The sequence below is a fragment of the Papaver somniferum genome, chromosome 7 (assembly GCF_003573695.1).
Source record: "Papaver somniferum cultivar HN1 chromosome 7, ASM357369v1, whole genome shotgun sequence".
NCBI classification, from domain to species: domain Eukaryota; kingdom Viridiplantae; phylum Streptophyta; class Magnoliopsida; order Ranunculales; family Papaveraceae; genus Papaver; species Papaver somniferum.
Window position 1 is genome coordinate 175,290,566 of NC_039364.1, and position 24,515 is coordinate 175,315,080.

General features: G+C 35.8%; 2 protein-coding genes across 3 annotated transcripts; one reads left to right on the forward strand and one right to left on the reverse strand.

Moving 5' to 3' along the window:
- Positions 1 to 13,868: 13,868 nt before the first annotated feature.
- Positions 13,869 to 19,776, forward strand: LOC113299082 (DCN1-like protein 5). 2 transcript variants are annotated; one of them, XM_026548016.1, is made up of 10 exons: positions 13,869 to 14,093; positions 14,876 to 14,954; positions 17,090 to 17,164; positions 17,253 to 17,289; positions 17,660 to 17,743; positions 17,842 to 17,902; positions 18,006 to 18,112; positions 18,273 to 18,338; positions 19,057 to 19,217; positions 19,325 to 19,776. In XM_026548016.1, the coding sequence occupies exons 1-9, from the start codon at positions 14,021 to 14,023 to the stop codon at positions 19,150 to 19,152; spliced, it is 678 nt and encodes a 225-aa protein (XP_026403801.1). In that variant the 5' UTR covers positions 13,869 to 14,020; the 3' UTR covers positions 19,153 to 19,217; positions 19,325 to 19,776. The 2 variants fall into 2 exon arrangements, with proteins under 2 accessions (XP_026403801.1, XP_026403800.1); XM_026548015.1 differs by having other exon boundaries at positions 14,870 to 14,954; positions 19,325 to 19,775.
- Positions 19,777 to 19,794: 18 nt separating this feature from the next.
- Positions 19,795 to 24,423, reverse strand: LOC113299081 (factor of DNA methylation 1-like). Its single transcript, XM_026548014.1, has 8 exons — positions 24,268 to 24,423; positions 22,894 to 23,789; positions 22,211 to 22,392; positions 21,478 to 21,567; positions 21,052 to 21,339; positions 20,702 to 20,914; positions 20,216 to 20,455; positions 19,795 to 20,084 (listed from the first exon to the last, which is right to left on the reverse strand). The coding sequence occupies exons 2-7, from the start codon at positions 23,780 to 23,782 to the stop codon at positions 20,222 to 20,224; spliced, it is 1,896 nt and encodes a 631-aa protein (XP_026403799.1). The 5' UTR covers positions 23,783 to 23,789; positions 24,268 to 24,423; the 3' UTR covers positions 19,795 to 20,084; positions 20,216 to 20,221.
- Positions 24,424 to 24,515: the final 92 nt, after the last annotated feature.

Genomic DNA, 24,515 nt, shown 5'->3' on the forward strand with positions numbered 1-24,515 from the left:
GTATGCATTTACGTTCGTGAACTGTGCTAGTATCTCATAAATGCTCAAAAGTTAAGTTTATTATGTCTTTATGCAAATATTGATAAAAGATATAATGAACTTTTTGAGAAAATTCCGCAGTATTGATCATTTCCTGATCCACTTTTAAGTGAAAGTACTGTATGGATCCGTAAGTTTTCTTATGTTGAATTTTCCGATTAAATAATCAATACGGTCTCTTTTTGGTTATCTTTCTGAAAATTTCATTATGATCCTGTAGTTTTCGTACCTTTTCCAATTTATATTGACAAAAAGGTGGAGATTATTTGGTAGTTCACACTACATCTATATGGTTTACGAATCATTATGTAAGGGAGAGTGGTTTTCATTGTAAGATGGAAGTATCGACTAGGGGGGTGATACAATTGGACTATGATTCTCTATAATAATGTAGCGCCCCCTAAGCTAGCAGCTGACTAATCCAAGTGATTTACCAAATAAAGAGGCACTAAGAAACCAAATCATTTACTTAAGCATTCAAATAAAAATCTGCTACAAAACTTAACCCAAAACTAGCCCCGCTCAGAAATATATAAATACAAGAACTCCTCTCAAATGATACATATGCAATAGTCATTTGGTTAACAAATATAATATGCTACATAATAAGCATAGCCGAAGTTAACCAACTAATGAAATCAACTCCTCGAAGCTTTAGCTGCGCAACTCTGATCTGTCTCTGAAACTGAAAGGGGGAATGGGTGAGCACATCATCCCTAAAAGGGGTGCCCCGTAGGAATAACATTTAACTTTCATGCAATCATTGGAAATGATTTGAAAACAAATCTTGTTTTCCCTAAACATTAAAAACAACCAATTCACATAGGTAAACAATCATGTATATGGAACTAACTCCTTCCAAACAATATATATAATATGGTGACTCTTTCAGTCGTTCCGCACCTAGATAGCTATATGGTGACTCAAGACGCACCTAGTTATTGCGGGAAATAGGTATAAATGAAGGAGCAGCATCCTATATACCACAGATGGAAAATCTCATTTTCCAAGCAATCAATGGAAATTCTTATTTCCCAAACAATTCATAAAGACGAACAAAGCATTCTTATTCCTTTCCAAGTAATGGAAAGACTAAAAGAAATAACAGTACTTTCGCAATTCAAAGTTAAATAATGGGAAGCACAACCAGACAATGCATGAATTTTTTAAACATAAACTTTTGTAAAGAAAACAACAATAACCACAAAAGAGCTAAATATAAATTCCCACCTCTTTTGATGACAAGCCACCCCTACCTCGAGATCCACGATCCACCGGTTCATCCTTTGAATCGATCGTTGTTAATACTGACTAACTGTTAATCACACAAGAAATCTAATAATCTAGACAAAATGGCTCACAGAAGAATCATACAAGTCTAACTAATGGTTTTAAGCCCATTTATGATTCTACACCTTCCATTTTACACTTTAACTCATCTAAGGGTTTACTAACACAATTAGGTTGATTCTATAGTCTATTAGCTCAGTCTTATGAGTATCTACAACTTTGTAAAAGGAACGAAAGCCTAATTCAAACCATAAGGATCCAAAATATCAATTAAGAACACTAGCCTTAAGCCCAAGCCCACTAAACCGATCCATTAATCTAAGGCCCAGTCAACCTGAGTCAACTAACGGTTAAGATGGCGGTCTCAGGTCAACTAACAGTAACATCTAAGTCAAAGTCCAGTCCAGTCAAAGGTCGGGTCAACAGAGAACTCGGTAAAACAGTGAGCCAACAGATCCGACTCAGTCGGATTAACTGAGTCAGCTAAACAAAACTGAATCAGACTGAATAAGTTTAGTCAGACAGGCATAAGGTTCAGGCCTGAGCCACACCTGCATCTCTAATCCTAGTTCAATTTCACCAACCTGATTCTATCAAAGATCATTACTCAAATAAAAATTCATTATAACAGAATTCTACAATTTCAATACCACTGAAATACAAGTTTTACCTTGAACTGCACTTGCCTTTCACTAAGATCACAGTCAAAACATCATTACAACCTACTTCAGCTTATACATCTACATGTGCAGTAGCTGCAATATCCAACATGCCTCAACCCAAACAACACTCAACTCTCATCTGTAAATTCAACAACACAGCCAACACCACCAGTAACTCATCTCCATTTCGGTTCCCAATCCACCTTCACAATTCAATTCACATACCCACACATCACTTTAGAATACAACCTTAGACAATCCAGGCCTCTATTTAATAAATTCTTACTCCAATCCCATTACCTGCAATCACTTATTCATCTGAACCATAACAACTCCAATACTAGCACACCTAGACTTCAATAACTCAAGCATCATTGTCAGTTAGACAAACTCGACTGCACATCCATACAACTGACTTAATTATAGCCAACTTCAACCACCAATAATTCATAGCACTATAGACACAACAATCCATCTCAACTGAGTTCAAATGAATGAACTTACCCTGAATTTATTCAGCACCGCCAGAATCTGCAACTGATACTTACTAAAATCACCTTCTCTGTAACATCAACATCATCACCACCACAACTAAACTCATTTCAGCAATCTTACATCTTAGTTCATGGCATCTCATAACTTCGACAACTAGAAATTGTAATACTTAAGATTACAAAGAAGAAACATTACCTCAGCCATTTAATCTTCACAAACAACTTCAGATGCAAGCAAGACAACACACATGTCTTGCAATAATCAACACACATCCTCAACTGATCTTCCAATCTTCATCCTCTTCACTGTTTCTTAGAAACCTTACTATAAATCCCCAATTCTCATCATTGAAACCCTAATTCATTAATCCATCACTTCGTCGCTTATAACCTAATTCCAACTGTAATTTCACTCAATCAATCCATACCCATCTCTAATCTTTCTTTTAGAACCTCAATTTCATCTTCTAAGATTCAGTTAACTCAAGAACCCTAAATTCTTCAATTTCTTAATCAATCTTCAGAACAACACCACAACTTCCATTAAACACCAATTAAAAACAAACCCATCTTTTAACTTCTCCTTAATCACCTTTAATTGAATTCTCGATCAATTACAGGAACCCTAACTTTTTAATTCTTCTCCGAGAACTGAAAATCAACTGTTAATCTTCTTCCTTGATACCAACTCATGATACTCATCACCAACAGCGTAACTTCATCATCAACACAACTCAAATCCTCAACTGAAATCATTACTCATAAACCCTAGTTTCTTTCTCCAACTCACCGATTCTCTCGAATCTGAATTACCTACAGACATCATCACAATCACCACTAACTACTGCATAACCTTCTACACCTCCTACCGATCACAAATCTTCCGTTTGATCTCTCAAAATCGACAGAGAAGGAAGATCAGGAGAAGAAGAGAAAAAGAAGAAGAAAGAAGATGAGAGAAAATAAGAAAGAATATATGATTTATCTTCACGGTTTGGTGTCGATAAGGCCAAGCCAAATTACTGATACACCTAAGGGCAGCCTCAGCCGGTCCAAGGGCAAAAGGATTATTTTTCCCTTCAAACAAATCTGATAATATCTTCTTCGTCCGATATCCGAATAAATCGTTCGAGTAGTCCATTCCACCTAACTTTTCGAGATCTAATCAATGATACTAGTTTCGTATCTAGATCATTGTTAGATTAATTTCTATTAAATAGCGTTCGAGTTAAGCTAATATCGTTATTATCGACTAATATGACTCTTGACTAGTCTAATAACGTCGACGAGCTTGAGGGTCCTTTCATTCTCCCCACCTTATTCATTTTTGTCCTCGAAAATTAAACCACCCTTAAGGTATTCAAAACTCCCCACCTTATAGAATAATCCCGTCTCTTGTCTAAGGGAAAACAACATAAACAAACACAAACCTAGATGTTTGTCTACAATTAAGATCTGAAATTTGTAGCTCTAAGTTCAATAAACTAACTTTCATATTTCATAAGGATTGTCTCTAAGTTCACTGTGGTAAATTTGATTCTAACAGATAAGTATGTTTAAGTTCTCAGCGCTAAAATTTATAATCTAGTATTTAATAATTTATTAATTTGATGTAATTTATCCATATAACTAATTCCAAATTTGATTTCACGTAAATCTATAATATTTGATATTTTAACTTTACTATTATACAATCTATAAGTTTTCCAAATATTATCTACTTTAAATTTGCTATTAGCATAGCTATTGAAATACTATTATCGGCAGTGTTATTATTTTCCATATATTTATTATTATCTTTATAGGTTTGTTTATAGTCCCGTTGGTACACTAAATCTTAATTTCCTAAGTATGATTTACATTCACGTAAAGATTACTATAATTGATTTTACCTAATCATATCGAGTTTGTATACTATAATATCTTATTAGATATTACCGTTGGTAACTTAATATTATTTCAATTTGAATCTGCATAAAATTTTAATGTATTCTAATAGTGTTTAATCTAAAGTATCTTATTAATATACAAACTTATTTTCTTTCAAGTCTATGGTTGTATTAAGCATCCAAATATCATTACTACTTCATGTGTATTTGTTTAATTTCTAATGATTTACTAAATCAGTTATTGAACTAAAAATAATTTAAGTATAAGATTATTAAGAAATTTAGTATTTCTATTTTATGCAAACTATCCGCACGTTCTTAGGTCTAACAATAAGTCATGTATTATATATCCGGTTTCAAAGCAAAAGAATGTATTTCTAATTTTAATTAATCTACAAAATCTAACCGTGGATAATTACTAATAATTTTGTGTAGCTACTTGATCCAAATTATTACTTTTATCGTTATGATTATTAGTGATCTTATTATTATCTATTATAACTAATTTTAATGGTCGAACTATTATCTTAACTACTTTTACAATTTAGCTTTATCTCTACTTTAATAGATTAACAGCTCTAATTACAGGACAAGGTACTCTATTAGTTTCTAAATAAAATTTAGGATCTATCAGTTCACTAACAGAAGCAAGTCTTCCTAATATGAATAGTAATCCATGCTTGCAGTTGGCCTGTCCAGGTTAGCAAGACCCGACGATGGTTTCCTACGAACAAGGACAACACAAACACACCAGAATTTCCAACCTCACTATTCTCCAGTGCTAGATTAATTAAATGTCATTTCAATAAGACTAACAAATCTCTAGTTTTCTATTTGAAATTTATAAACTATAAAGTATCTGGTTTCAACCTACAATTTTTACTTCATAAGAATATACACACAATACAAGAAACAAGCAATTATCATGCTGAACTAATCAAACAAATCAATTCAAAAATATTTTAGTTCTTGATTGTTTTTAGTGATTAAGATTTATCTCACAAACCCAACCCAGTTCTAAACTATTCTATTAGTATATCTGGCACTGGCTATTATCTATTGTTTCCCATTTAAGATCTAATAGTGAGCTCTAATACCAACACTGTAGCGCCCCCTAAGCTAGCAGCTGACTAATCCAAGTAATTAACCAAATAAAGAGGCACTAATAAACCAAATCATTTACTTAAGCATTCAAATATAAATCTGCTACAAAACTTAACCCAAAACTAGCCCCGCTCGGAAATATATAAATACAAGAACTCCTCTCAAATGATACATATACAATAGTCATTTGGTTAACAAATATAATATGCAACATAATAAGCATAGCCGAAGTTAACCAACTAATGAAATCAACTTCTCGAAGCTTTCGCTGCGCAACTCTGATCTGTCTCTGAAACTGAAAGTGGGAATGGGTGAGCACATCATCCCTAAAAGGGGTGCCCCGTAGTAATAACATTTAACTTTCATGCAATCATTGGAAATGATTTGAAAACAAATCTTGTTTTCCCTAAACACTAAACACAACCAATTCACATAGGTAAACAATCATGTATATGGAACTAAGTCCTTCCAAACAATATATATAATATGGTGACTCGTTCAGTCGTTCCGCACCTAGATAGCTATATGGTGACTCAAGCCGCGCCTAGTTATTGTAGGAAATAGGTATAAATGAAGGAGCAACATCCTATATACCACAGATGGAAAATCTCATTTTCCAAGCAATCAATGTAAATTCTTATTTCCCAAACATTTCATAAAGACGAACAAAGAATTCCGATTCCTTTCCAAGTAATGGAAAGATTAAAAGAAATAACAGAACTTTCGCAATTCAAAGTTAAATAATGCATGAGAAGCACAACCAGACAATGCATGAATTTGTTAAACATAAACTTTTTTAAAGAAAACAACAATATCACAAAAGAGCTAAATAAAAATTCTCACCTCATTTGATGATAAGCCACGCCTACCTCGAGATACACGATCCACAGGTTCATCCTTTGAATCGATCGTTGTTACTACTGACTAACTGTTAACCACACAAGAAGTCTAAGACTCTAGCCAACATGGATCACACAAGAATCATACAAGTCTAACTAATGGTTCTAAGCCCATTTATGATTCTACACCTTCCACTTTACACTTTAACTCACTAAGGGTTTACTAACACAATTAGGTTGATTTTATAGTCTATTAGCTCAGTCTTATGAGTATCTACAACTTTGTAAAAGGAACCAAAGCCTGATTCAGACCATAAGGATCCAAAATATCAATTAAGAACACTAGCCTTAAGCCCAATCCCACTAAACCGGTCCATTAATCTAAGGCCCAGTCAACCTGAGTCAACTAACGGTCAAGATGACGGTCTCAGGTCAACTAACAGTCAACATCTAAGTCAAAGTCCAGTCCAATCAAAGGTCGGGTCAACAAAGTCAACTCGGTAAAACGGTGAGTCAACAGATCCGACTCAGTCAGATTAACTGAGTCAGCTAAATAAAACTGAATCAGATTGATTAAGTTCAGTCAGACAGGCATAAGGTTCAGGCCTGAGCCACAAGCACAAGCCAAAGATTCTACCACACCTGCATCTCTAATCCTAGTTCAATTTCACCAACCTGATTCTATCAAAGATCATCACTCAAATAAATTCATTATAACAGAATTCTACAATTTCAATACAACTGAAATACAAGTTTTACCTTGAACTGCACTTTCCTTTCACTAAGATCACAGTCAAAACATCATTACAACCTACTTCAGCTTATACATCTACATGTGCAGTACCTGCAATATCCAACATGCCTCAACCCAAACAACACTCAACTTTCATCTGCAAATTCAACAACACAGCCAACACCACCAATAACTCATCTCCAGTTTTGTTTCCAATCAACATTCACAATTCAATTCACATACCCACAACGCACTTTAGAATACAACCTTAGACAATCCAGGCCTCTATTTAATAAATTCTTACTCCAATCCCATTACCTGCAATCACTTATTCATCCGAACCATAACAACTCCAATTCTAGCACACTTAGACTTCAATAACTCAATTATCATTGTCAGTTAGACAAACTCGACTGCACATCCATACAACTGACTTAATTATAGCCAACTTCAACCACCAACAATTCATAGCATTATAGATACAACAATCCATCTCAACTGAGTTCAAATGAATGAACTTACCCTGAATTTATTCAGCACCGCCAGAATCTGCAACTGATACTTACTAAAATCACCTTCTCTGTAACATCAACATCATCACCACCACAACTAAACTCATTTCAGCAATCTTACATCTTAGTTCATGGCATCTCATAACTTCAACAACTAGAAATTGTAATACTTAAGATTACAGAGAAGAAACATTACCTCAGCCATTTAATCTTCACTAACAACTTCAGATGCAAGCAAGACAACACACATGTCTTGCAATAATCAACACACATCCTCAACTGATCTTCCAATCTTCATCCTCTTTACTGTTTCTCAGAAACCTTAATATAAATCCCCAATTCTCATCACTGAAACCCTAATTCATTGATCCATCACTTCGTCGATTATAACTTAATTCCAACTGTAATTTCACTCAATCAATCCATACCCATCTCTAATTTTTCTTTTAAAACCTTAATTTCATCTTCTAAGATTCAGTTAACTCAAGAACCCTAAATTCTTCAATTTCTTAATCAATCTTCAGAACAACACCACAACTTCCATAAAACACCAATTAAAAACAAACCCATCTTCTAACTTCTCCTTAATCACCTTTAATTGAATTCTCGATCAATTACAGAAACCCTAACTTTCTAATTCTTCTCCGAGAACTGAAAATCAACTGTTAATCTTCTTCCTTTATATCAACTCATAATACTCATCACCAACGGCGTAACATCATCCTTAACACAACTCAAATCCTCAACTGAAATCATTACTCAAAAACCCTAGTTTCTTTATCCAGCTCACCCATTCTCTCGAATCTGAATTAACTACAGACATCATCACAATCACCACTAACTACTGCATAACCTTCTATACCTCCTACCGATCACAAATCTTCCGCTTGATCTCTCAAAATCGACAAAGAAGGAGGAGCAGGAGAAGAAGAGAAAAAAGAAGAAGAAAGAAGAGAGAAGAAGATAAGAGAAAATAAGAATGAAGATATGATTTATCTTCACGGTTTAGTGTCGATAAGACCAAGCGAAATTACTGATACACCCAATAGAGGATATGGGCAGCCCCAGTCGGTCCAATAGCAAAAGGATTATTTTTCCCTTCAAACAAATCTGATAATATCTTCTTCGTCCAATATCCGAATAACACGTTCGAGTAGTCCATTCCGCCTAACTTTTCGAGATATAATCAATCATACTAGTTTCGTATCTAGATCATTGTTAGATTAATTTCTATTAAGTAGCGTTCGAGTTAAACTAATATCATTATTATCGACTAATATGACTCTTGACTAGTCTAATAGCGTTGACGAGCTTGAGGGTCTTTACAAATAATAATATGACATTTATAATAATGATTGCGAACATATGTTTTCTTATTGTTATGGATAGGATCTTCAACAACAATGATGCTGAGTTGAAGACGTTCAGAATCGCTGGAGTATTTGGAGTAACGAAGAATTCAAGGAAAGTTGAAGAGCCAAGGAAATCAAGCATGATGGATGAGAAGATACAAAGTTTATTTATTTTGTAATCCATATTTATTGATAGTTTTGTCACTAAAATTGACAAAGGGGGAGATTGTTAGAGAACTACTCGGTCGAACTCGCAAACGTTGTTGTCTCAAGCTTGTTTGTCAAGTTTAGTTGATCAAAATTACATACTTGATTTCTAGTCTACATATAGCTATGTCTCGGATTAGGATAGAATGTGTAGTTGAGCTTTAGACTTTACGGCGTTCACCACTTGAAGAAGAAGATCTATTGAAGAGCTTGGAGGAACTTCATCAACAAAAGGTATGTGGAGACTAAAACTTATCTATCACTCAAAAGTCTATTTCATTTTATCTTTTAATGATATTAAGTCGTATAGCTATATAGACTTTTACATTATACACATTTGATATTTCGATTCGAGTTTATCTCACGTATCTATTTTTCGAAATACATGTTGGAAGCTTTTCGCTTTAGCTGTGTTCATCGTATTCTTGACAAGTTTAGTTGGAAACAATTTATTTGTTGGAAACTAAATATTAAGTCAAAAGATGATCATGTGAAAATTACCTTGAACGTCTTATATGATTTGTGTGAGATAGTCATTTGATGTTAGCTTGGGAAGTTTCATATTGATCATTCGATCACTTGAAAATTACTTGAAGATAATGGTATGTGTAACATTACCATTATCGTCTTCTAAGGATGTTTCAGTGATTGAAATAGAGTTTAGAACGATTACCCATGTCTGGATACAACACGGTATGCATACCCAGTATGCGAATTGTATTGTGATGATTCAGGTCCGAAACTCTTGTTTGCATACCTAGTATGAAAACGGGTTTACCTGAGTTGGGTCCGGAACGGTTGTTCGCAAACCGGGTTTGCGAAAGGCTTGACTAGGCCAAGGTCCGGAGCTGCTGTTCGCGTTCCCAGTTTGCGAACAGAGTGGTTAAGTTCTAAAATCGGTAATGTATGATTCTCATACTCAGGAACTAAAACATTTATGATTTAAGGAATGCAAATTAACTTTGCAAACCGTGGCTTAATGTTCATGAATTGATTCTTGTATAAGTACTTTGTACAGTCACGAATCAAACCGATTTCGTTTCAATTTGTTCATGAATATTCATATGAGATAGTGAACAATTGAACAACTCTACTTGAAACAAAATTCATTTGATTATCTATCATGATTGATTGATCATCATATTTTATCTAGAAGTGTTGGATGAACATGGGTAAGTCAAAAGTATTCATATGGCTAACTTCGGTTAACTGTTATTGAGCCAACCCAATATAAACGTTTATGCATGGTTACTCATATCTAAATATATGTATTTTTCATTTGTGTGTAACAAGCTAAGACCATCTAACGGTGGAGATTAATTGCTTAATTTCTAAGCAGACTTAGCTTGAATTTTAAATCAGGAGTTCATCTAACGGTGAATATTGAATGCTTTGTTACTAAGCTATCTTAACTTTGATCGTAAGCAACCCTGATTTGAAAGGCTATACAAGGGAGAACTCTAGCAACTGGAAAACTCCCGAAACTTCCATGTGTCCTAGTTGCAAACTAGAGTTGATTCTCCTTTAACCTAGGTTTTCCAAAACCATTATTAGGTTAACGACTTGAAGACTTATTTGGGATTCGTGAAGCCAGATCCAACTATTTTATCTGTAGTTGCGTATTCTGATCTTACTTGTTCTATCATATTGAGTTTTATCTTCTCTAAGATTTACTCGAGATTTATCTTAGATAGGTAAGATATAAAAAGTAATCACAACAGTTCTTCGTCTCAGAATCTTGTGATTCTGAAATAACTTCTTCTGTTAATCAGTTAGATTATTGGGAGGTGACTAATATTTTTAGGCTTCTCTTCGAGAGTATAAGACCGGATTATTAGTTGGTTCCTGTTCACCTTGATCTTTGTATCAAAAGACGCAACAAACAGAATAAAGGATAGACATATCTGTGGGAGACAAATTTGTTTATAAGTCTTCGACTTTGGGTCGTAGCAACTCTTAGTTGTGGGTGAGATCAACTAAGGGAATCAAGTGTGCAAAATCCGGTGTGGTTCTAGAGGCGTAATGAACGCGATTGTACCTTAATTGGTGTGAGACTTGGTTAGGGATCAACTACATTCCAGTTCGAAGTTAACTTGTAGTAGGCTAAAGTCTGTAGCGGCTTAATACAATGTGGTGTTCAAATTCGGACTAGGTCCCGGGGGTTTTATGCATTTGCGGTTTCCTCGTTAACAAAATTTTCGGTGTCTGTGTTATTTCTTTTCCTCGTTATATTTGTTTATATAAGGTTGTGCGTAGTTCAATCAGTTGATAAATCCAACCTTGATTGTTGGATAGAACTTGATTGACACTTGGGCATTGGTCTTTGGTACCGTCTAAGTTCTTCTCGTATCAATCAGTCTCACGGACTTCTATCTAGTTGATTTACTGATTGTATTGAGAAAGAGATAAAGCTCTTTGATATATTTCTTGATTGAGTCTCACTTTTAAGTTGGTGTTCTCGGAGTTATATTGGAGTTTAGTCCATACGTATTGTCGAACGAAATATTGGGTGTGGTTGTTATACCCACGCTTTTTCAGTTGCTGTTATTGAACAGTGAAGGAGAATGTGGTCAGATGATTCTGGCTCAGTTTTGCCGCGGGGACAGAGGTTGGAATTGGTGAGGTTGATGCGGTGAAGGATATAGAAGGTAGGTAGACCCTCATTGATAGCTTTCCACAAAAAAAACTGAATTTTCGGTAGGCACGCAAGATCTATAAGGACTTGGTGGTTGGAAGGGGGTTGAGGTGAGAGTGGTTATCTGGTTGTAAAGGCATTTGTATCCGGTGGCGGTGGTGTGTTTTCTAGACTTTGAATGTTGCCATATGATTTTTTCTGGGGTGTTGATGTTTATGATGTGTTGGACTGCAGCATGAGGGAGGTTACTTAGCTGGTCGTGTCTCCAGTTGTGAGAGATAAGGTCAATGATATCAGTGACTAAGGATTTTAAATTGTGAATCGAAGATTCATGGTTGATTATTAAATCGTAACATGTATGTCTAAAGTAATATTGAATCAAACAAGGTGGTCTTAATATCTTTTTTATCTTTGATGTAAGACTAGTATAAATATAAAATATGTTGAAAGTTAACAGCAACAACTGAGCTGGTACAGCTGTAGAGGGTTCACCCAACGACTTGCACCACCCAGGTTCAAGTCTCACAGCCTTTAAATTTTTTGAAAACATCAAATTAATTTTTCTAGTATTTTTCAAAATATTTAATTAACAATTTTAGTTTGACTTGGTTAGACTCGTGGTCAAAATTTCAAAGATCTATTGTTAGTTTGACTTGGTCAAAAAAGTCAAACTCGCAGTCAAATAATCGATTTTGGAGAGAACCGATCCACAGGAACGATTTAAAGCGAATTCAAAATTTTCGAACCGAATCGTACGAGTCAACTCGTGACTCGTACGATTTTAAAAACCATGTTAGTGATTATGTGGATAAGGTCGTAAAGAGAAGAATCAAGATTGTCAAATCGTGGTATCCAGTTAGCTTGGATAGGAGTTGTCAAACCGTTTACAATTTGACGAAAAACAAGTTGTTAGAAGGAGGGTATAAGGGAAGCCAGTTGTTTCCATTACGGACTAGAGGTGGATAGGATGGGAGTGGTTCCGTAGAGGATCCGTTGATGGTGGAGATATTTCTCATTATAAAGGCTTGAACATATGGATTAAGGTTGATCATGTAGATTCCAAATTCTTTTCATGAATAAGGCTTTATTGTGATTACTGTTTTTCTTTATTACAAGCCCCCCTCTACGATCTGCTTGGTTAGTTTGTCCCATCTTATAGGATGAAGTTTTTTAACAGATGAATGGTGGCCCCATAAAAAATTCCTTGCGATTCTATCTGTTTGTTTGTGCACATGGATGATGAGAACTTATGTTTGCATAAAACAAACGTAGAAACAAGACAAGTTTTAATAAGTACTAACCTCCATGCTGGAATAAGACATTTAGCCATCTATCCTTTTACTTTACGTTCCAGTCGGAGCAAAGGTGCGAAGATATGGTCAGATGATTTCCTTTTATCTTTAATTTTAGCAAAATTTGCCCATTCCTGGTCAATATTTTTCTTCAAAAGCTTCGAAAGTTACTATCATCGAGGTTTTCATTATTTTTTTCTCTTTCTTCCTCCTTTTCTCCTCCCTTCTCAAAAAAAAACTTAAGAATTGTTTCATCTTTCTTGCTCAGATTTGGTCTTTTTAGACCAGATTTGAGCAAAGATTTCTTTTTCTTTTATAGTTTTAGGTAATAGTTATCGAATAAGATGTATCTACATCTTTTTTTGTGTCTTTCGACATGTTTCTTCGCCGTTTTGGGGCGATTTTTCTTCGTCGTTGTGGGGCGAGTTCTTCAATCTTTGATGGCTGGTTCGTGGCTCAAAAACATCAACGGTTCAACACTCCTTCCTTTCAGGAGCATCTCTTATCATAGAAGAATACAATCAAATCAAATGGTCGGAATTATTTCCGGATTATACCATCATCTTTCCCTTCTACATAATCAAAAATTGGCTATCTCTTCAGTTTATCGTTTTTTCTCTTCGTGATCTCCTTGTAGTTGATATCCTTATTTGTATTAGGGTTTTGATTATCTTGATGTTTTTTTTTTTTGATATTTTTGTTAATCTTGTAAGCAAACATGTAATCACTATTTTGATTTGAATGAATTAAAATTTGTTGACCAAAAAAAAAAACAAAGTCATGGAGGTTTTCAAAAGTTAGCATTATTGTCGAGGTTTAGCAAAGCTTTGTTGGGGCATCCCCCCGCTCATCTTCTTTATTTGAAAAATCCTGCGACTATCTAGCAAAACCCTAATTTAAATCCTTCGTTCCTTGGCGTCAAAACCCTTTGTTACAAATAGTTCTGAGGATTGTATCGTGTCGTACAATACAATGATTCGTAGATCATCGACCAAGAAAACTGGGACAACAAATCCTTCAGCTTCTGCTGATCTCTCCCGAACGGGTAATCAGTCGCCCTATTTTCTTAGACTAGTTTTATTCACATCAATTCTGTAGCGAAAATTCCAGTTTGGCGGCTCTTTGATACATTGTACTTGTTAGTAAGTTTCTCTCTGATGTATATCCGCTTTTGGGCTGTGACTGATCGTGACAGTGAATCATTTAGGATTTTAGGTTTTCGTTACATGCCGCTTTTAGTATGGTCAGGGTTAGGTTGATATGACACTGTCTCATCCCAATTCTTTCAAATTTGGAGATGTTTAATCATGTGCTTAGAGTTGGTTTATTGGTCGTTTTTGTAGAACAGAAAGATCTCCATAAAATTTTAAACGTACAGGTAGTTTTTAGAGTTGCAAATGCTAAGGACGCCAATGGCACAATTAGCCATGTGCCAGTATATGTGTATTTTTACCCTCTACAATGACACTTCGAGTAAGCAGTATAATATAAGCCATCTCAGTCGTTTCTGTAGACACCTTTCAAAATTTATAATCCCGGCTCACTATGTTGATAAATACTATTTGTTATACTCTGTACAATTTCATGATATGACATGTACATGCAAACAATTGAACAACTGATGTATTTGGAGAGTGATCTCTTCGTTATGATCAATATCAAATCTTCTATCATCACATGGTATATAAACCAAGCACATTAATTTCATGCACGGGGCACTGGCACAGTCTCTTGTATATTACGTGCATTATAAGTTGGAAGTCGGTAATACTTTAAGCGGCTTCATGTTGATTACAGTGATTCAATTGTGTATGTTTTCAGCTCCAGGCAAAGCGGTTACCAAGGAGTTGGAACGAATTGGCCAATTATTTAACTCATATGCAAATAGGGCCACAAACATGATCGAGTAAGTGGTTTCTGCCTTTAATCTGATGTTATTAATGGCTTCATGATTGAATTTTTTGAGGTTTGATACTTATTGATCTTCACTAGATCTCTCTTATTCATGAATTCAGGAAATATATTTTAGTTCCTCTCTTACCCTGACAATAAAAGCTACTTTGCTAAGTTACAATATTTGTGTTGGTATGTTGGATATGCATGGATTTTTTTTTATTTTTTTTTGACGAAAACGATTATTATATAAAGTGGAACTATAAAAGCTTCCCAATTGAAAAGAAGGATATGCATGGGAGTTGCTGTATAAGGATGCGTTAAATGAGTGTCATGCAATCAAGTTGGTTTCGTGCTTCTTTTATCAGTCAAGATTGTATGTACTACTAAGGTTTTCTTAGAGCAAAAAATAGGGAATTGCTGTGTGAGGAAAATGAATTACTAAGCGTTTTACCTTATTTGATGACTAAATATCTGTGTAGTAAGATAGTAGAATCCGGAATTCAAAATCAGGACCTCAGTACCGCCTCTCTATCTTTTGGTGTAGCCAGTTGGTTATCCTACCACGAGAATAATAGATTTTGGCCTAGTATCACGCACTGTATCTGAAGCACATAATTGCCCGTCACCCGCAGAGGAAGTTACATTGGATATGACCTTTAGAGGACGGATACTTGTAGTGCGGGTGGGTAATTGTCATTTGTCATGCATGATGGGTTAAACTTTAGAGTACCTCCTCTGAGGATGACCCCATTCGGGATCTGTAGTCAGATATAGAGGATGCAGATTCTAAAAGCCTACTCAAGTGTAACCAAATAGGATTGGGTTCTATGATGCTGACTCTTGTATCATTCGGGACCTCCGGGTCACTACCAGGTGTTCTCGGAGGCCTTGGTGTAAAGTAACCATCGTTTGTAGAAGTTGCAGTGTATCCCCTTCTAATCACCCAATTGGAGTGTTGACTGTCAATACCCCTCTATATGAAGTAGAAAATTCCTAAATATTTTTTGCTAACTATGTGAAGTGACTCCAATATTTGATAGGGATAACGAGGCTTTGCTCCCTTTGTCAATATTAACTAGGGTCACATGTCAAATTACATTTTATTGACATTATGCAATTAGTTAAGTGTTCCTAAGTCTGCTAAAAGGCATTTCAATATATTTTGCAATTTTTAGGAACACAAATTGCTTACCTATAGAGGCTCACATTGTAATTGCACTGATGGAATACTTATCATAACCTTTACCCCGACACATACATCTTTCCGAAACCCTTTTACTTCAGGTAGTTCATCTCATGAAGTTTTATTCTATTGATTCTTAAATCCAGGTTATGATCTGAATGACACCTTGTGACGAAGGTTTTTCTTCTTATAGTGGATGAGATGTAGAAACCAAAGAGCTCTAAGCAACAGTAATTTAATTGAAAGCACTTGAAAGAAGTTTTGCCATCAAAGACACAAACCTGTCAGCCAATGGAGTTGAACCACTATGAATGTCGTTATAGTTGTCAAAACTGCTACATTTCTCACTATACGCTTCGCGGTGGATTAGGGAGTGTCGCAAGAAGCAATTCACAAAAATGACATTCTTTTTTTTTTCTTTTTCATTTTCTCTTCCATGGCACATCAGTTATAGAACTAGTGGATGATTTTTGGTTAACAAAACAGTAAGAAGAAGTTCGGGGTATGTAGAGGAAATGGTTTCGCAAACTGTAGAAAATAAAATTCCATTAACTTTCTTCATGATTATGATAGGTGAACTAGGGGTAAGTGAACATCCTCTAACAATACGACACTAATCAAATACCGATAACTATAGGCTAGGGTATAAATAAATTGTTATATGTTTTTGACGTTATGAATCCATAAAATTTCTCTTGGTTTTATTTGATGTTACAGATCTTAACAAGTTTTATTTTCTTATTGTGGAAGTAATATGTTTAGAGTCCATGGATCTGTTGTTTGCATGTGTCCTGTACTTGGTTTCCTTCAATTTCGATGCCCTTCAACTTGGTGCTTTATCTTGATTTACGTTAATAAATTAGATATTTAGGGGTCTTCCGTTATGAAGCCATGATAAAAACATCCATAAATTTCCTGTTCGTGGAAATGAAATTTCACACTGATTTCTTTTGGTTGACCAGGCCAGAAGGAATTGAGGCGCTTTGTTCAGATTTGGGAGTGGATCATACTGATGTTAGGATACTGATGCTTGCGTGGTAAACTGTAGAAACATTATCTAAAATAAAGTTCAGTCATTTATAATTCTTAAACTCGGAGTTCGATCTGATAGGCTGTTTTTGCCAGGAAGATGAAATCTGAAAAGCAGGGATATTTCACTCTGGTATGAACATCTCAATACTATCATGTCTAAACTTAATTTTATAATTACGTGTGTAGAATTAATTGTTTTACTTCAGGAAGTAAGTTTAGTCTTACATATTTTCTAAAAATTTGTTTCTTGCCCGTAGATGTACGAACATATACGCTAGCAGGAAATGTAGTTTGCTTAAAGGTGTTTTTTGGTTTTTATGTCATTTTGCATACTGGGTTATGGTTCAAGTAATATTTCTTTCGCTAATATCTAGTTGTTTAGGCATTCGGTTGAGTTGGTGTTTACTGGCATGTGAGAACTGCAATCGACTGTACTCTTAAAGTGAGGGGCTTTCAGTTTCCATTCATGCATGAACTTTTACTAATCCTATTTTTTACAGGATGAATGGCGGGTTGGCCTCAAATCATTACATGCGGATACGATAGCCAAACTAAAAAAAGCACTCGCGGGTCTGGTGAACGAGGTTACCTTTTAATTTCAACTTTAATATGACATGGTGTAAAAGACTGGATTCCTCGTGGCAACGTTATCTGGTGCTGACTCTTTTCTTTTTCTTTAAAGGTCAGGAAACCATCCAATTTTTTGGATTTCTATTCGTATGCCTTTCGATACTGCTTAACAGGTATGTATGGTTCCAGATGTCCCTTAACACTCTTTAGTCTCGACCTCTCCCATACTTATGCCATTGCTGTCGCCCTTTTCAATTTTTCTATTAATGGTTGCAGAGGAGAAGCAAAAGAGTATCGATACAGAAAGCATCTGTGAATTGTTGGATCTCGTCTTAGGTTCTCAATTTTCTCCCCAAGTTAGTTCACTTGTTGAGTACCTTAAGGTAATTAGCATTTTTTTTAATTAGAAATCTGAGATTTCAAACTGACATCTCTTTTTGTTTCTTACCCATATAAACCTGGGTCTTCTTTAGTCAGAGCAATTACATTTTGAGTTTTTATGCACAATACTATTTTGACTCCGCTTTCCATGAGTTTTGGCAGTGTCAAAATGATTATAAGGTTATAAACATGGACCAGTGGATGGGCTTTTTTCGATTTTGCAACGAGGTATGGCTGTTTTTGCTTTTTCTGATGTATTTCTTGCTTTGCCTAGAAGAAACAACAGAGTGAAAGAAAAATGCCTTTTCCTCGTATAAATTGTGGTACAATGCTGTAAAAGAAGCAACTTTTACATACAAACTGGTTTCACTATCAAGTCATTGCATGCTTTCAATGCACGAGTCCCCCAAGAATTATATGGGACCAAGTCACCAAAACTCTTTAATGTAGCAGATAACCAGTTTTTAATTTCGCTAGAAAGGCCTACCTGCTTTTAACAGATAAAGAGTACTCATCGAAGAGCTTTTATTTAGAAATGTGTTACACATGCAGACCTCAGTTGGGGACTCCCACCTAGATATTCTCTCGGGTACAAGGGATCCCTGTAGAAGATAACACAGGGATCTATAACACAGCCCCTTCCTACCTCTATGCTGTATGATTGAACCCACGGCCCAAAGAAATTTAATTTTGTTAGTGTGGTGAAAACCACAAATTGGCCTGCGCAATGATCACGCACATAGTTGGCACATAGCCATATAACATTTATAAGATGCATGTCAATAAAGTAAATGGAAGCACGGCTGCAGCCTGCATGCCTGCTGGTTCAGTAGCGGTTACGTCTCCACAAATTATGTTTTGTTATTTTTTCTTTATTTTTTTTTCCTCATCTGGGTTATAGCTGTAGAATATGTTGCATATTTTTAACTTTTGTATTATTTAACAGATAAGCTTTCCAGACCTGAAGAACTATGACCCAGACCTTGCTTGGCCCTTGATCCTGGATAATTTTGTTGACTGGATGAAAGTGCGGAAAAGGTAGCTGGTTTTCAACTTCTTTGGTGTGGCTATGCGTTGCCAAATATGATTGGTTTGGTAATTCGAAAGGTATTTTTCTGATGTCATTATTATATAGACTTGGTAGCGGTACTCTCTCTCTCAAAATGAAAATCTCCCTTACTTCCATTTTGTTTTCATGTTTGATCTATGTGCAGCTGGGCTAGTGGAACTTCATTCCTGCATTTCATACAAGGCACTGTTAGTGTCACAACTGTTCTTATACAGCAAAACCTGCACTTCAGTTATTTTGTCTTTGATTTATATGCTTGCAGCTTGCGGTTCCTAGGAACTGTCTTCACAGGCATTTAGCAGTTTTCTGTAAGGCCGGGCACTGTGTTACTATTTTGTACTAGAATATTGATAATAGTTAAAACTGTTAACCTTTTAAGATCACGTTCCATAAAATAGTCATGCTTCCGGAAAATCGCTTTCCAACCCTCTACAATCACCGAGCAAACAGGGAAGCCAGTAATCAAAAAATAATATTGGAAGTTTGGTAACCAGTTGGATGCAAAAGTCGAGCTTTGAAATTTGGAATCTGACAGTCTGCAGAATTTGCATGTAGTTTCAAGCTTTGGATATTGGTTGCACAATTTGCATGTAGTCAGCTCCACATAATGTTGACTAATGGAATCTGAAAGTCGAACTGCCTTTCTGCTATTTTTAGCAATTCAGGCAAGATATAAGAAAGTTCATGGAATACTGTCCCAATCATGTGGGGCAGATAATAGAGCACCACCAATGATGGGAAAGTTAAAGTTTGATCCAAAATAGAAAATCCGGGGAAATTAAACAAAATGATCGATCCTCCATTGGAACATGACAAAGATTAGACGAAGATGGGTTACAAGAAACGAAAGGAAGTTGATTTAAAAGCTGAACACATGGACAGCAAAGCGGAGCATGTAAGAAACCCTGAAAGAGAGAGAAGCAAAGGTAATTAGTTCAAAATAGCAGTCAGTGTCCAGGCTCCAACAGTTGCCATATTATTATACAAGGAGATGTCATAGTAATACATAAAAAATGAAACGAGGAAAACTACTAACCTCTCCTCAAAACCTTTTGCGCTTAGGTGCCGATTTCAATTGCTTCAATATATACGCAATTACCTCCTTTAACGTGGCTTTCCTCCCTTCTTTAAAATTCCAAAGCTCTGGTACAATGTACCGCCCACTGGGGTTGTATTCCATAAGTTCCTTCAAGGCTGTTGTGACGGCCTCATAAACCTCGTTACCATATTCTCTCCGAAGATCTTTCAACCTTTCATCGTTTTCATCTATTACTTCCTACATCATGTATACCTTTGTATTTATAAACGTCTCCTAGAGTGATTTATAGGGAGAAACTACTGCTATTTTCTCTAAATGAAATACTATTAGAGGATCGCATGAATGAATTTAGATACCTCGAGTAATATTTCATTTCGTAATGTGTGGGTGTACCTTTGAAGCCTTATATCCATGAAGCCCCACAGGGGTGATAAATAAGTAGGCATAACCATAAGATCGACGAAGAAAACAAAGATAACTTACTCGGGACTCTCCATCTTCAACAATGACTTTAAATGGATGCCAATCTGGTTTCTTAACATACTCTTGCCATATGATGCTTAATTGAGCAGCTCTGAGAGATGCTTCTACATTTGAAAATCTTTCCTTGCACGCATTTAAAAATGGCTTGTCAGTAATTTCTCCCATTCTCTTGATACCAATCGTGGTACGACTACTCAACATGTCCGTTAAACCCTGGTGAGAAAACATAAATCTCTGATCACTTAATCTGAATTCTTGAAGTTTGAACCTAATTGCACGATACTAGTGTAAACTAAATGATGAGTACTAAGTGTTGAAGTTAAATATCATTAGGATGAGAAAGTACTTACACATATTAATTCTTTGCGAGCTTCTTGTAGCTCATCATTACTCTGACGCTCTTTGACAATAAGGGTTTGGTTTAATGATTGCACATCGTTCATTTCATCCATTTTGTCATCCAATTCTCTCGCCATCTCTAGTATCTTCTGCTTAACAGCTACATCATCTTCTCCGCCCATGTGCTTTAACACCTGTATCTTCCCTTTCAGCTCCTCGATTTCCATCTCTACCTTCTGCTTTGCATCCAGTTGCTTCTCTAGTTGAAGAATTTTATTCAAGGCTTCCTCCTTTTCTCTCTGTTTATTCACTCACAGTTCCAATCAAAATCATAAATTAGAAAAAAAAACTTTAGTTCATGAAAGCAATGTTAATTTTGCTAAGGCACGTACGCTAGGAGCAACTATGCCAACAAATACAGAGAAAAAGTAGCAGACCTTTTGATCTTCAATCAGCCGCAACACATTTTCATCAGCTTTCTGCTGCTCCAGAGATGCCATATGAAGAGAATTATTTTTCACGTCATTCTGAGAGTCACAAAAAAAAAAAATTAATATGCAGAACTGGAAATAATGATATATCCATTACTGCTGTACAAATCAAGGCTCTCCTCAAAACATTAGAAGTGGCTACACCTACACGGTCATGATTTCCATGACCTTGCTTAACAGTTTCTGCTGATTGAAACGCAGGAGACCAAACACTAGGGTTGAGGCATGAATAGCAGGGTTCTAACTTGCATTCATATAGATTGTTCAAGGATTTCTGAGGTTAGGATGGCAAGGGAAACAGTACTAAGCATATTTCTTTGCAAAAAATTATTGCCTATACTATACTCATCCAAATCAAGCCGCATGGAACTCAAGCTACTGAATCATAAAGAAATTGAACCCCCCTTTTTTAATGAAATTGAGACATTCGGAGTTTTCGGCTTTTTTAATCATCAGAGATATCAAAATCCTTCTCCAATGAAATTGAAACATATTCAGAGAGCTCTGTTTTTCAGTTAAGTGAACTGAAGTCTGACTCATAAAAAACTGATTCCAAATGAATATTGCTCAGCCAAACAACTGAGTCTAAGATGATTGTTCAGCTCGAAGGATCTTCTAGATGAGTCAGATTCAGAAGCCTCAAACAAGAACAAACATTTCAGTTGATAAAGTGTATTACCTTACTCATCTCCTCATCAAGCTTTCTTCTCTCAAGCTCAGTTAAAGCTTCTTGTTTGTTCAGTTCTTTTGAACGTAGCTCAAGCTGTTTTCTCTGGGAGTCCAGATCATCTTTCAGCTTGTCATTCTCCCAGAGAACCCTTCTAGTATGTTCTCTTGCTGTCCGCTGAAGTTTTCTCATTTCTGGTGAAGAAACAAGGTCCACGTGTCACAAATCAAATCATGCATATAGATAATAATATAAGGGTGAAAATCGTTCACTATCACTGGTAGAGATCAACTTCAACGACAGTCAGCTTGTTTCACTGTTCAAACATGAAAATTCTAGCCCAAAGAGATTCTAGCTAAAACTAAACAGTGCCTGAAGCGGCCTGGAAATGTAACCCCCATCAGTGGTAGACATTTTAGATTCAGACTGTGGGTAAGGATGTTCCCCATAATTTAGGAAGGAACATATATGGAAATGGTTTTATGGCCTACCAGTAATTTTGTGCACCTGGTCTTGTAAGACATCTATGAAAATGTCGTCTGACTTGTGGTCAAGAGCATCCCCATAATAACAGCCAGTCTAATACATCTAACCTGACTGGATACTAGGTATTACAACCTAGTAGAAGATCATGAAACTACAGAAGGGCTGAATTATACACGAAGATATATGTAGAAAAGGACAAGATTGCAAACCTTCAATGTAAGCGTGCTGGAGTCTGTCCTTATCTTCCATCATCCTAGTGAGTGATCTACTTGACTCATTGTATTTAGCTTCCATGTTGTTCAGATCTTCATTTTTGACATCAATTTGGTCGGTTAGGTCCGCTACAATGTTATCTTTTTCTTGTCTAGCTTCTTCCACAATATCAGAGATAGTTTTCAAGGCTCCTTTCCTACGCAGATGATCCCCAATTGGTCCTTTGGACTCATAATCATCTGCACGAGCACACCAACCATAAACACTTGTAACAGAATGTGTCCCACATTCCTTCCAGCCTCTTTTACCATGCCGACTAGCTTCAAAAGCTTTCTCAAATGCCATGGCATCCTTGAAGCCTGTCCAGTCTTTTTTGAAATCTATTATGGCATATCCATTATTGTCTCCTTGATTCCGCATAGTGTGAACTTTTAGAGGCTTATACTTGGAGAAGTCCTTAAATAGTGATGCATTTTCATCTTCTTGTTTGGCAGAAAGATTAACAAGTATGCCAGTCCAGGGCCAAACAAACAGATCATCTTGCTCAGGAGGGTTACAAACAGTTTCTGGCTGCACCGCAGGTTTCGTAGGTTCTGAGGACGCATCAGCCAGATCTGATTCCAAATATTTTGCCAAGGCTAGGTGGTTTACCTTTTGCATTGCGCTTCTATTGGCTGAACCTTTACCAACTCCGGAGGCATGTTGTAGTAAGTCCTTGTAGCGGTAATCCTGTTTCTTTTTACCCTTACAAAAAGGGCATCTGAACATGTCATTAGGGTAACATACTCTGTGTTTTCCTGCTTTTATTTCTTGATATGGTTTCTCTACGTAGTCATTGATCTCAGAATCACTTATATCTGATTCTTCCTCAGAACTATGATCCATTTGTGACCTGGACAAATAAACAAATAAGCCCTTAAACTCTTTGTTCTTCCAAGAAAATACTAAATAAATGAAAAGTTAAAAACTAAGAGCACAAGGGTATAACCTAATTCAGAAGAGTAATATTGCATTTACTGCTAAAACGAGAGTGGTATAGAATAAAATTAAGATTATACTAATAAATCAATCTGTAACTAAACAAGAAAAAAATTATATTTATTTTTGAATTATTTTCAATTGGTAATTACTGTTTAAATAGGCATCCTAAAACCCTAAAGTTCCACCATTTCATTCCTGAATTTTACATGCACCAACGGATCAAGCCACAAAAAAATAATTAGAAGAAAAAAAAAAGAGGCAATCATCAGTTCAAAAGCTCCCAAACAACAATAGAAGATCCAAGCATATATATATATATTTAAAATCAAAAGGGTTAGCCCAAATTTACAGATACTAATCCATCAAAAGAGAAAGGATCAGAGAGCAACCTTAATAATGAGGCTTCTTCTTCTTCAGCAGTGATTAGATGAGAGAAGAAGAGAGAGAGAGAGAGAGAGAGAGAGAGAGAGAGAGAGGGCTCACTTATGGGGTTTCTTCAAAGATTTTTAAAACCAAAGCCGTACGTTGGCCGACATAAGGGAGTAGTCTGGTAGTACATGAATTAATTGTCACAGTAAAATCCCCTTTCCCTTTAGTGAATTTAAATTGCTTTGTTATAGGGTACATCAATAATTAA

Excerpts from the sequence above, each read along its gene's own strand:
- LOC113299082 (XM_026548015.1), top strand. The coding sequence starts at position 14,021 with ATGATTCGTAGATCATCGACCAAGAAAACTGGGACAACAAATCCTTCA. Across the intron at positions 17,165-17,252 it reads AGGATACTGATGCTTGCGTG|GAAGATGAAATCTGAAAAGC; the intron begins GTAAACTGTAGA and ends TGTTTTTGCCAG. Across the intron at positions 17,290-17,659 it reads AGCAGGGATATTTCACTCTG|GATGAATGGCGGGTTGGCCT; the intron begins GTATGAACATCT and ends TATTTTTTACAG.
- LOC113299081 (XM_026548014.1), bottom strand. The coding sequence starts at position 23,782 with ATGGATCATAGTTCTGAGGAAGAATCAGATATAAGTGATTCTGAGATC. Across the intron at positions 22,393-22,893 it reads CCAGCACGCTTACATTGAAG|AAATGAGAAAACTTCAGCGG; the intron begins GTTTGCAATCTT and ends TTTCTTCACCAG. Across the intron at positions 20,915-21,051 it reads CTCGCAAAGAATTAATATGT|GGTTTAACGGACATGTTGAG; the intron begins GTAAGTACTTTC and ends TTTTCTCACCAG.